Source organism: Bidens hawaiensis, unplaced genomic scaffold (assembly GCF_021521415.1).
Source record: "Bidens hawaiensis isolate Kalapana, Puna unplaced genomic scaffold, B.hawaiensis_p1.1 tig00022677_1, whole genome shotgun sequence".
Taxonomy (NCBI): Eukaryota; Viridiplantae; Streptophyta; class Magnoliopsida; order Asterales; family Asteraceae; genus Bidens; species Bidens hawaiensis.
In genome coordinates, this window is record NW_027493540.1 from 317997 (window position 1) to 331944 (window position 13948).

The 13948-nt window shown below is 38.6% G+C and overlaps 1 protein-coding gene across 1 annotated transcript; it reads left to right on the forward strand.

Moving 5' to 3' along the window:
* The first annotated feature begins 4979 nt into the window (after positions 1–4979).
* On the forward strand, positions 4980–10235 carry LOC143566039 (uncharacterized). Its single transcript, XM_077052828.1, has 9 exons — positions 4980–5902; positions 5998–6372; positions 7119–7178; positions 7279–7830; positions 8304–8429; positions 8522–8665; positions 8744–8860; positions 8957–9375; positions 9440–10235. The coding sequence occupies exons 1-9, from the start codon at positions 5554–5556 to the stop codon at positions 10082–10084; spliced, it is 2787 nt and encodes a 928-aa protein (XP_076908943.1). The 5' UTR covers positions 4980–5553; the 3' UTR covers positions 10085–10235.
* The last annotated feature ends 3713 nt before the right edge of the window (positions 10236–13948 follow it).

The window sequence follows — 13948 nt, forward strand, 5'->3', positions numbered from 1 at the left end:
TGACTCCAATACCTGTAGAGACACCAACATAAATTAGAGAACTAACATGGTTATTTATTCGGAGCTTGTCATCCATCTCGAGTGATTTGATGGTAGATGTTAACTCTGTGATTGGTGTTGTATTCAGATTTGTGGTTATCTTGATGGTAGCCACACTTCTGTTCCATGTGTAAGGTAGTGAATTTAACAACTTCTTGTTGAACTCTAACATCTCTCTGATGATACCAACATTTCTCATCTTGGTGTTTAGTGCTTCAAATATGTTAATGCGATTGAAAATCTTGATGCAAATGCGATTTATTCGTAAATGCGAGTGTGATTTATATGCGATTTATTCGAAAATGCGAGTGTGATTTATATGAGATTGTGACTGACAAGACAATTCGATTGCAATTGGCTTTTTAGATGCGATTAAGATTCAATCACAAATGCGATTGCGATTTGAATTCTAGAAATACGAAATCGCACGTGATGCTGCTACTTTCAGATATTCACACAAACACCCTTTTTCCCAACTTTAAATCTTCAAACAACTTGACCAACTCGAATAAAACTTAAAACACATTCTTCAAGCACAAAAACAAGACCAAAATCCAAGGTTGTGACCCAAGAACCTCAACTAGTAGAGCCAAAATCTCTAATACCTATTGTAGGTCTTATAACTGGATCAAACAACATGTTCTTGGATCAATCTAGTTTTTTGGTCAACAGAAATCACCAACTAACCATGATCTCGGATCTCTTGTGTTTGGGTTATTTTCTATAAAAGAAAACTTTAGAAGATAAGGTAGAGAGAGAGTTGGTGGGAGTTAATATTTTTGCAAAGACTAACATGTGCATGGGCATGCTTCACCTATTTACAGTTGGAAGCATGCCTTGCCATTTTCTAATATGCCGACCCATTGGGCTTTTCTTTACATGACCTAGAGCCCAAACATTACATGACTAAACGAAAATTAACGTAGTATATCGAGATATAAAGAACAATTACAAAAGACTTAAATAAACAAAATGAGCTCCACAATCTATTTTTTGAAACTTAATTAATTAATTAGTTAAACAAATAAAGTTTATAAAAGGGCTACTATTCTATATTATTATTAGGATTGTGTATGTAATTCAGTTTGAGTAGAGTCAGTTTATGACGTTATCAATACGTTTATTTTGTATGGTAAATGCCCATTTGGTAAGCCTATTTGACCCCATGAAATGAAACCTAGGAGAAATGGGACCATCCACCACCGCCAGCAGTTAATTACCAGCAAACCCCTCGGTTACATCTTCATCCCACAGTTTCCATGATCAAAAAACAACCGACGCTCACACACATCAAAGTTTGATTTTTACATCTTCAACCTCGGAATCATCGATGGGAATGGTCGTAGGGTCGCCAGATTTTCAGCATATGGCGAAACGGTTCCCGAAACTCCCGGAACTGGCACTTGTAGATCTCAAACATCCGGATCTACAAGGAGAATCTTCAAACACGCTTATTTCCCACTTTGCTTCCAACTTAATTACCAGAACTTTATTTTCAAACTTCAAACTTTATTTTCAACAACTTCAACGGGTCTTTAACATCTCAGTTCGGCTAATCGCGGATATAGAACCCGAATATCAAGAACAAAGTTGAATAAGTTGATTCGACCCGCTTTGATACCAGTTGTGGGTCCCTAACGACCGGATCTAACGCAGGAACGAATTTTGCACTTAATAAACATTCGAGACAGGTGCGGTAATCAAACGACCGTGCATAAATACCATAAAGATAAAATAAAGGATCGATCTCGTTGTCGGTTAAAGATTGATACATTAAGCAATAACCGATCCCACCGAACGTGAGCTCACCTTGGGTGGGTGATTTACACCATGGAAACACACACATACAATAATACAAAAAGTCATATTTATAGCCAAAACTATCCTTCTGGAAGCCTTATCCCATTGAAGCTAAACTCACGTGCCAAAACCCTTGTTTCGTGTCCAGTTTTCTCGCCGACATAAATTACTAACTTGACCGTAAATATATAACGGGTTTCGTAATTTGATATCGCAAGTCAAAATTTTTGGCCTTACACTAGCGAATGGCCCCTTTCCTGACATTTTTAAGCAAGTGTTCCATGTTCCTTGGTTTAACCGCTTCCTCAATTTCATTTCTCCAACTAATTCAATCATCTGTGTGATGACCAATGTCATCATGAAACATAAAATGCTTGTTGGGATTCAGATTCTTCCTACTAGTCTTTGATTTAGGCTTTTTAAATTCGACATTCTCAGTAGTCAAGATTTAAGTTGTAGTTTTCGTAGAAGGATTCCACTTGCGCTATTCGCGTTCACGACTCTGATTCTTGCCCAATCAACACGTGGGCGTCAGGTTAGTGGACATTTTTTGTGGGTGGTTGTATTCATGACCAGGTGGAGGGCTTCTCTTGCCTATTAGCTTTGAAGTTTTTATACTCTCCCAATACTCGGTGCCGGGTGTCTTTTCTAAAAACATTCTCTATTGCTACAAAAACTTTTGCAGATGTCATGGTTGTGTCCCAAGACAATGACATTACATCACAACCATGTAAACAACAACGGATAAGATCATAGCTACTAACGTCCTTCCTGAAAGCACCCCGCACCATATACTCACTAATCCCTCCATTGTTTAACCCCTCCGTTTTAAAAATGGTGATGAAATCTTCAATTGACTCGTTATCTTGTCGGAAAATGTTCAAAATTTCCAAGGAATCACGAATGTGCTTCTTCTGTTGGCAAAAACTTTGTGAAAATTTTGCCACAAAGATCATTTAACTCTGAAGTTGACCATCGGGTAACTTTTCGAACCACTCACTGGCGGCTCCAGTTAGCGTAAGCGTAAACATAGGGCACAAATATGGCAAGGTCCAACCGCTTACCCCTCCTACCACTTTAAAATTAAGAAGATGATCGCTAGGATAAGTCATTCCATCATACTTCTTAAATTAATAGGAATCTTTCACAATTGTAGGAAAAGGCGTGGTAGCACTGCAGAATAAACTTTGGCTTTTCAACAAATGCCGCGGGATGGTAGGGTTTTGTGATGTCCACCTCTGCGTTACTGCAGTATTTGGTGTGCTTAGCCATCATCCTTGGATGACTCGTTCCTTCACGAGCATAATTTTGGCTATCATAACTAGCGTAACCATCATTATCACCTCGGTACGTTTTATCACGGTACCTACAGATAACACGACTCTTTCACGACTTCCTTTCTCCCACTTTCATTTGGTATAGTTGGGTTCTGACACTAACACTAGCTTGACTACGACGTATTGTTGGCGGAGGAGATGGAGATTTTGAAAGAGATTCTTCATACGTTAGCGTACTTTGTGGTACTTGCTCATTCTAGAGGATGTGCTCATATTCTTCTGTAATTCTTTCTTGTTCTTGACGTAACCAATTTTTAGGAGATTGCGACCTTTGCTGAGATCGAGATTGCTAACGCCTGATGAACATGTCATCCTCCCTAAAACGAAGAGATGCGCCGGAATGAGTTTCTCGATCTGGAGTCTGCAGCCGCCGTGGGTTTTCTACCATCAGATGTGTGTAATTCTTAGAGCTAGGACCCCATGGTGTCAGTTCCCTAGCAAACGACGGACTAACATTGAGATTCACCTAGGTCTGACTCATGTTAAGCAAAACCACAAACAAAAGCTAGACGAAAAATGGATGGCGCCAATGAAGAAACACCAACTATAACTGGGGTTTGGGTTAAGTCTATGTCTCGACCGGGTTAAGGTTTCGAAGGTATGATTTGGGCCAAATGAGTTAATTAGATCAGATTTGAACCTGCAATACTATTCACCGTGAGCTCGTTAAGATAATGTTAAGATGGGGTACATGTAACCACCATCCTGCGTGAGAATCAGTAATAGTTCTGTTGGAAAAAGTACCAAATAGTATAGTGTGATTGATGGAATGTCTGTGCACCTCTTTGTTGATTGTATGAGGGTATTTAACACCGGGAGTGATAGAGAATGATTGTTTGGCTGTCATCATCCAAAGAATATTCGATTCACCTAAGAAGACAATTGGCTTATCTCTAATTAGATGAAATAGCTGGCCATGTGCAAGGCTGTTAAGGAGTGCTTCACTGGCGCTTTCTCATTGGTCAAGCTCTCGCGTGCTCACCCTTATGTTGGTAAACGTCATTATCAAGGGATCCCTTGGTTGTGATCACCCATTTTGCCTAACGGTATGCTTTTGTATCTTTTTCCTCCCGCGCATGGATTTCGCAGGCTTCTAGAAGCGGTGTGTGATCCTGGCGAATGGTTCCTGCGGGTGCTTTTCTATTACAGGTCTGATCGGCGGGGAAGATTTGGTGGGCTGAGAGCCTCTTTGGCCCCAACGAGCTCTTTGGACCCTGTCCATTCAAGAATATAATGGCATTTTTCTAAACATGAGAATAAAATTTCATTAGTAAATGTATACATGTAGGGACTCTTGTCTACTTCACCTTCATTGAATCCCAAACTCCCCATATATATACATGGCTGATCCCAAATACTGTTCATACATGGTCTACTTTCTACACATTCAATAAATACCATAGGTGCATCCCCAAAACTATACATTATTGCATGTCGTGGGTACACATAAGCATCAAAAAAAGTTGTTCAAGCCAGTTAGAAGGTTTAAACTTTGTATCATTCCATGCATGTCGACTATAAGAGGCATTCTCTGTTGAAAGAGTTTACCTGTAAACCTCCGAAAAGGGGTTTTCAAGTTTTTAATATTCTAAATAACACAAATTCGGTTGAAAAGAAATTTAATAAATCAACCTTGAAACTTTCTTCAAAAATTTTGCAATAATAAATCACCTTGAAACTATAAACTTCAATCTAATTTCTCTTTATTGCCTTAATAATATGAGTATAGAATAGAAATTATTTTAGTCTACGAACCAGTCCAAATAATTTTAACATATATCTGTATACGTTTCCTCATTTATTCAGTTTCACCAACCCCAACTTTTTAATTATGCATTCATGGTATTCTCATTAACCTCAAGCAATTTTTTTAGATATTCAAAAGAAGTACGTTCTTTCGCATAGCCAATTGAGATGGCTGCTTCATCGAATGTTTCTGCAAAAATATTAGAATCCAAGTATAACGTGGCATCAGATGTTAAAGTCTCCAACTTTGTTTCAGTGAGGCTTTACTTCTACAGCAGCAGCGCAAGCGACTATAAGATCTGGAAGGTTCCGATGCTTAACCTCATAGAGAGTCAAGAGTTGCTTCACATCATTAATGGCAATGGCGATGATCCTTCCAGGGTGGATGAATCAATGATCGAGGATGTCGACCTGATTTCGAAGTTTGACGAACTTGTCAAAGGTTGGGTTTTAGTTACTCTGAGTGATAGTTGGCTCGAGGAAGTACAAAACCTGGGTACGGCACGAGAGGTATGGCTGAAACTAGAATCCCACTATAATCCACCAAAAACCGATGCAGAAGATGGTATGTGCTCCATTAACTACCCACATATTTGAATTTTAACTGCTTTACCCTTTTTAAAATATTGAAATGAATGTAGGTGATCCTGCACAGAAATATAAGCTGGCATTATGTGTTACCGTCTCTTTCTATGTTTCAGTGAAGCTTTCCGGACGTAGCAACTATCATATGTGGAAGGCTGAGATGCTTTGCCTCTTAGAGGATAAGAAGTTGCTTCACATTATTATTGCCGAATATCCTTTTCCAGAGAATAAGGGTGTCCACATGATTCCCAAGTATGACAAGCTTGTCAAAGGTTGGATTTTCACTACCATGCACGAACAACTGCTGGAGGATTTCGCAGACTACTCTTCGGTACAACATATATGGAGGGAACTCGAATCTCGCTTTAATCGACCGATTAGTTATAGAGAAGAAGGTACGTACTCCATTAACTACCACGCGTTTATTTGATTTCCCACAGTAGAATTGCGAGTGAACACTAAGTCAGCTTCTATTTGAAATGAAGCACAGGTGGTTCATGGATTAATGCACTTGATGTTTCTGCGCTAAGAGAAGACCTGAGATATATTCAGGTATCAAATGTTAATGTCTCCAACTTTGTTACAGTCAAGCTTTCCGGCCGCAGCAACCATCCTATCTGGAAGGCTCAGATGCTGTGCCTCCTAAAGACTCAGGAGCTGCTTCACATCATTGAAGTCGAAGTTCGTTATCCATGGTATGGTGGCCACATGACTGAAAAATATGACAACCTTGTCAGAGGTTGGATTTTGGGTACTATGAATGACCAGCTACTCCAGGCTTTCTCAGATTACTATTCTGTTCAAAATTTTTGGAAGGAACTTGAAAAAGAGATCAATTCATTAGAAAGTGATAGCGATTCAAAAGGTATGTAGTCCATTAACTACCACAGACGTGATAGAAATTCAATCCGTACAACACAATTGATAAACACAATAACAAAGGAAACGATTTATTTATAAACTTTGAATGTGATTGTGATGATTTACAAATGCGGCCGGAGAAGGTATTTATACCCGTTGGCAGTTTTCCTAAACAGACGCATCACATCGTTTATTTCTAAATCACTAATTACCTGTTTTACAAACTATGAACTAATTAAAATTATGGCACAAACAGGTTTTGTAACTAAACTCACGAGATCGATGAATAACTAACAGTGCGTATTTGATTTTTTAAGAATAAATATATATTATATATTTATTAATATGACCGTCATTATCATTTATATAATAATAGATCAAAATAATTAATTATACCATATTTTATATTAGTTTGGTAATTGTTGATGGGCCGTATTACCTTTACTAGCAAATAAAGGGTTTCCTCTTGGGTGTATATATAGAGAAAATAATAACATCATAACCTAATCACGCACACACATAACAATGTTGTGCGCCTCCTCTCACCTAAAACCGGGTTCCTCTCAAGAACCCTAACACCATCCTTAACTATACATCCTAAAGAAGAACTCGATTAAGATGACAAACATGTCGACTACATCATACTCTGTTGCGGTTACTACTCTCCATGTTGTAACAGGTTCATAGATTTATTTTTATTCATGTTTTTTTATTACTTACATGGTTTCCCAACCTTCTTTGAATCACCAGAAACTGGTAAAGAAAACTTATTGGATCCGCCAAAAAGTGATAGCGATATAGATACAGAAGGTACTTAGTCGACTAAGTACCACAAAGTTTATTTAATTTCCAACACTAACTCAACCTTCTGCACGGTCGAGTAATTTGCTTAAATTAAATGCTTCAACAGATTCAATAGGATTTACGTTCGAAAAAGAACCGTTAGGAGGTGTTCCAGAAATGAAAAACACGGACAACATGACACGAAATAAAGAGTTGTATGAAGCTGCTATTGAAGGGTGTTGGTGGAAAGCGAAATCCATATTGAAAGTACATAAAAAGGCAGCAACAGAGACAGTCAATATAAATGGCGATACGATCCTTCACTTAGCAGTTGAAATGGGCCACAACAGTTTCGTTGAAAAACTGCTCGAGGTTTTAAAACAAGAAGACATCAAATTGCAGAATAAACAGGGTCGAACAGCATTACACATTGCTGCGATGGTTGATAACGCACACACAGCCCAACTCTTGGTTCAGAAGATGGAAGAATTGTTAAAGATCAAAGACCATAAACACAAGTCACCACTGGATATTGCTAATGTCAATAGGAAGCTCAATATATCTACATATTTGATGAAATCGTCAAATGATCTGTCTTCTGCTTTAATCTCTGATAAACATGGCTATTCGAAAAGAGTTAGCCATGCTATCCAAACTGCTATTTTCACGAAACAATATGGTGAGTAGTTTAGTAGTAGGGTCAAGAGTGGTAATAGTTAGTAGCCATGCTATCCAAACTGCTATTTTCACGTTTAATCTCTGATAAACGTGGCTATTTATTTTTGCTGTTGTTTACGAGCGTTCAGTAAATGGCATTTACGGAAGGGTCCTATACGGATTTGGGTTGCAGGTTTCATGTAATGGATTTATGGCAATCAAACCAAACATACTATTTATGTAATGGATTTCACAAAACATGTAGGATCCGTATATTCCATTCACGGATCTAATATGAAACTTAATACCCAATGCCACGTAAGACACTTTCGTTGATTACATTTACTGAACAACCATGAACCAAAAGAATTTCAGCTCTTACTGAGAAACCATCTAAAGATGGAAAACTACCTATTTAAACAAATCCGAAAAAGATCACCACTCCATTACGTTGTGTGAACTAATATTAATACTTTCTTATATTAAATTATGCAGATTTGGCAGAAAAGTTGCTTGAGAAGGTACCCGACTATGCTCATTGGACAGCGGAATCTATTCTGATGGCAATAACCGTAACCTTCCCAACTGATCTGAGTTTCATGGAATCTTTTATCTTTCCATGTATTTCTCTAACCTTTTCAAAAAATAATAATAGTAAAATTCTATAAACCGTGTGGATTAGACAAATTTATTCTGTTATGTCTATCTTGCAGCTTTTGACAATGTCTATCTGAAAACAGTCCTGAGAGATTCTTTGCGATTTCACTATAAATGTGTCGATGACATCTTATCAGTAATGAAAGTCATTAATAACATGTGCTGCAACTGGTTAGAAAGAATTTCCATGCTATTAATTGGTGAGCAATAACTACATATGCGATTGACACAATGCCTCTTTGGATATAATACATAAATTTTGGTTATTTCTTATGCAGTCCCAATAGCCACACTTTATGCATTATATCAGTTGATTTGTCTCCTCTTTCTATTGCTTCGTTTAACCTTCTCCATGTTGTATTTTCTTCTGTGGAAGGTTTTAGCAGCTATCCGCGGTAAGTGATTACACAAAATTATGAAGATGGAAACTTGAATTAGCGTCCAATAGTTGTTTAAACATCGTGTTGTGCCTACAATATATTAAATTGCAGTGCCTACATTCAAGAATATAGAGAAGAAGAAAATAGAGTACCAAAAAGCGAAGAAGATTTTGAGCATGATATGTGTTAAGATGGGCGAATCAAACAATTGGTACAGAAAACCATTTCTTGAAGCAGTACGCCAAGATACATACGAGGTTGTTGATGAAATTCTTTTTAAGTCACGTCATGCAATCAACTATAAGGACGAACATGGGCATAACATTATCCAACTAGCCATAATAAATCGTTCTGAAAAAATATACAACCTTATCCATCACATAATTCAGCGCTCGGAGTTTTACAGAACAATGACAGATCCTCTTGGGAATAATCTTGTACACTTGGCTGGAAGATTGGCACCTTCATTTGTACTCAATCGTACTACAGGTGCAGCACTCCAACTACAACGTGAGCTTATATGGCGTGAGGTATGTCACAAGAAAGATATCAATCATCATCTTCTATAAAGTCTAATTCGGTTAAATTTTGTAGGAAGTGGAGAAGCTCATGTTACCTCTAGAACTTATGAAAAAGAATAAGAATGCAGAAACACCAGCAGAAGTTTTTACTGAGCAATACAAGGACTTGATGAAGCAAGGAGAAGCTTGGATGAAGACAACGGCTGAATCTTGTAGCATCACTGCTACCTTAATCGTCACAATCGTATTTGCAGCAGCAATCACTGTACCGGACGGAAGCGATCAGCAGTCTGGCATCCCTGTGTTCAAAAAAGAAAGTGCATTCACTATCTTCGCATTATTCAATGCATTCTCATTATTTACAGCAACTACATCATTATTACTTTTCTTATCAATCCTTACTGCACGCTATTCTGAAAAAGATTTTTTGGTCAGTTTACCAAGAAGATTGATTTTAGGTCTTTTCACATTATTCCTCTCTACAACGGCCATGATGGTAGCCTTTGGTGCAATATTGTACCTTGTCTTTTGTGATCATAGGCCATGGATGCTAGCACCAATATGTGTATTTGCATGCCTTCCGATTTCAGTTATTGTTACTATAAAACTCCCCCGACTCGTAGACTTGATCCAGTCGACATATATCCCCATCTTTGGTAAGCAAAGTTACCTTGAGTCTTGTAAAATTAGTCGAAAAAATACACTTTTTACTAAGTAAAGGGAGTTTGATTTTGCATTGCCATGGGGTTGTAACAATTAACAATTCAATGGTGGTTGAATAAGTTGCTTGGGATTATGCATCCGTCCTCTCTTTCTAGGTGATACTCGCCTCTTTGTAAGCTTAATGTTGATTGTATTTGCTCATGGTCCTTGACTGTGTGAACATATTTGCTATTCTATTCTATTTTATGCAAAAAGTTTAATTCATTTTACATAAACTATTTTATTCAGTTCTTTCAAATTTTTTATTTGTAATTTGAATTAGTCAATACGTTTGACACTCTTGTAACATTGCGAATTAGTGATTTTTGCAACATCCCATTTTGTGAAAAAAATAAGATATTTGAAAACTATATTTCAAATATTGTTAAACGAATAAGTAACATGTTAAACAGTGTAGGTCCTATGAACGGATCAAACAACAACAAATTAGTTTACTTGTATCAATCTCAACACTAGCTAACAATATTACTAGTGAGGAACCGAGATCCCAGATCTTGTTTGGTTTTTATTTACCCGAAAGGGAAAGAAAGAAAGTAGGAGAGAGAGAGAGTTGGTGAGTATGGATAAAAAAATATTCAAAAGCTTATGTTTGTACGAATATAATTCATCTTATATAGGTGGAAGTATATCATCCATATTTCATTACATGGCCTAAGGCCGAAACATATAAGAAAACAAACCGACGAGCTAACTAAGATACCAAGTTTAAAGCATAAAAAATACAAACGACTAATAACAAAACGAGGCCTTACAATCTCCCTCTCATCTTTAGTATTTAGTCCGTCAGCTCTCTTCTTCAGTCGGTCTCATACTTGAAGCCGTCCTCAAAGTTGTATAGTTGATATCAACAAGATAGCGTACGAACTTGTTGAATTTCTCAACTATATCATCATTCTTGTCGTGCCGGACATCATCGACAGTTCCCTTATAGAGTTTCAGCATGTCTTCTTTGATGTGCGCTGCAAGCTCATGCTCATCAAAGAAATGCAGATGATGCATGTCGTCGCACTGTATATTTGCTTCACCTATGTCGATGTCAAACTCCCAACAAATTAACCGCTCGAACAAGTTGGGGAGGAATGTTTATGCATGGTAGATCGGTCTCCCATCCTTGTGAGTCTTGTACCGCCACATTCTTTTCTTCTTTCCGGTGGCGGGATCAATCTCTTTGGGATGACGAAAGGCCTTACCCTTGTTGAGCTTGAAGTTAGGGTAATCCTTCTTTCACTCCTTACTCATAAACTGGTTGAACCATCCATTTAACTCATTTTCAGTCACATAATGGCCCACTATTCATTTGAAGAAGTTCATGTCGAGCTGGGAGAGTGTATGCATGTCAGTGATATGCATGTAAGTGAGATCTCCATTGGCTCGACGTATAGCCCGTATTTCGTTGCTCGGGTGCCATTTATAGTATACAATTAAGGAGTCATCCAGATAGAGATATGGTCGGTCTCTCACGCTTGCTCTATTGGTGATGAAGTAAGACTTCTTTCTTCGTCTCTTTGGAGCTTGCGAGGTTTAAACACGGAGGACCGCCACAGTCTCTTCGCGAACCGGAGTGTCCGGGTTCGGAGAGTAATTGATCCCATTGTCGTCGTGTTCATAATTTTCAAATTCCACAGCCTTTTATGGGGAGCTGGTATCTGCAAAAGAAGAAACATTAAAAATGGAGGCTATTTCAGCCTCAACTGCAATGTCAGCATCCCTTGTTCGTTGAACTTCATCTGGTGAGCCTAGTTGACTTGCCTTATTACCACTAGTGGCATCGACACCGCCACTTTCATCATCATCACCGCTTCCATCACGCGGTTCTTCAAATTTATCGAACAGATCTTCATGATCACTTTCATCGTCCTTGTCCACCAAATCATCATCACCATTCGGGTTATCGTAGTCAAACTCTTCATCATCATCATCTCCGTCATCATCATCACCTCCTTGAACCATCAGCTGTTGAATAGCATGATCAATCACAGGAGCAGCCGGAGCTCTCACTTGTGCAACCGGTGTGGTTGCAACAAGCGCGGAAGCCATTACACTGACATGCCCAGTGGTAGTGGAAATAGTAGCAACGATTTTAGTACTCATAATGGTTCAAAGAACCACTTGTTCCTCATCACCAGCACTCACAGCAACACCACTTCCACTGACCTCCTTGCTCGGAACATCAGGAATGATTCCATGAAACTTACCTTGAGCTCTGACCCTTTCGGCGTCAATGACTGACCCTTTTGGCGAGAGCCGATCTTCTCTTGTTCATTCGCTCATTCCTTGGCTCGTAGGAATCCCCTAAAAGTCTCCATCTAATGTCTCCTTAATTTGTTAACATCGCCGTCCGTCAACCGGATCACTTCCATAACAGCAAGATCATGACTGACTAGAGATTCTTTGACACGATTATGACCATCGTTGAAATTTGTTGTTCCTCCGTTTCTCTTTCTAGATACTCGATCATCAATCGCAGCCTTACACTCTCACCCATAAACTAGTCCACATCCCTAGAAGAACTTGACCCACCTTCCAACAAGCTAACCAAGGCCTTCAAACTCAATCATCTCCTTATCAATAGTTAAATCTAACTCTCTCCTCAGATTGTGTGAAAAGTTTGAGGAGGAAGGAAGATCAGTTTCTATATTAGAAACTCTTGATCGGAGCCTTTCCATCTCATCATTTTGTTCAACATTCCTCAACGAGTATTGATTGATTAACTGTTGTTAATTGCTTATTCTCTTCTGTAAGTTATCAATCCATTATTGTTGGCTCTCAATCCGAGCTTTATCCTATCTCTATCTTGTTTAAGCTCAGCCACTCGAGATGCAAGTGCATCCCACTGTCTCATTACCTGCTCATTGATAGCTTGTTGATCTTTGACAAACTTAATCAACAAAAGCTAGCTCTCTTTTCTTCAGGTTCTCATTTGCTTCCTCAAGTGCTCTAATACTATCGAGGATAGGATCTCGAAACACAGGGGACTTCTTCGATTTTCCGCTAAACATAGATTTTGGGCTTTTGATAGTGGAGGGAGGTGTGGTTAAGAAGGTTTATTGTGGAGTAGTTTAGATGGGTATGGTTATTGTTTGGATTGGAAAGGATGTAGTAATGGTTAACGGTAGGCTTATAGGTTCGGTTGTGGTTGGTAAGTGTAAGTCCTGTGAACGGTTCTTTCAATGTGATATCACCTAATCTCGTGATTATGCGGAAACTAACACGAGATGATTCAATATCATGCAAAAAAACACTACGAGAACACGATGAATATGCTTCAAAGCACACGTATATTAAACGTCTAGTGCTTAAGCACAACGGGTTACACAAAACGACCGATATCTCTCTCACATCTCTCTATCATGTCTCACACGTCAAACCCTATAGTAAACCTAGTTACATGGTTTATATAGAGACTACATACAAGCCCAATACTGCCCAAAAGCCCACCGAGATCCATGTGATCTCGTTTCACAATATAAGCCCAAACCAAGTACAAACCACACTAATACTAGCCAAAAAATCCCCCCTTGGTTTGTATCTTCAACATCAATCGTGCTCAAGAACATTTGCGCCCGCCTCTTTGTAAGCACCAAACCATAAACCTGTGCAGATAATCGATCCAACCATTCTTGTATACTCCTTGGCAGCTGGCTCGTATACCGGTTCAGCCATGATTTGGAAGTTGCTAAGTGTTTTAATGTCTTTTTCACCGAACTTCAGTAGGTCGCGTGGATCAACAAATCAAAACTGTCATTTTCGTAGACGAATAACGATTGTTGATGTCTCACCATCATATGTCCAGAATTTCATCTCATCCAAAGCACCATCGGGAATTCTAGTAGAAAGCGGAATATGACTTGCCTTTTTA

Excerpts from the sequence above, each read along its gene's own strand:
- LOC143566039 (XM_077052828.1), top strand. The coding sequence starts at position 5,554 with ATGAATGTAGGTGATCCTGCACAGAAATATAAGCTGGCATTATGTGTT. Across the intron at positions 7,831-8,303 it reads TATTTTCACGAAACAATATG|ATTTGGCAGAAAAGTTGCTT; the intron begins GTGAGTAGTTTA and ends TAAATTATGCAG. Across the intron at positions 8,666-8,743 it reads AATTTCCATGCTATTAATTG|TCCCAATAGCCACACTTTAT; the intron begins GTGAGCAATAAC and ends TTTCTTATGCAG.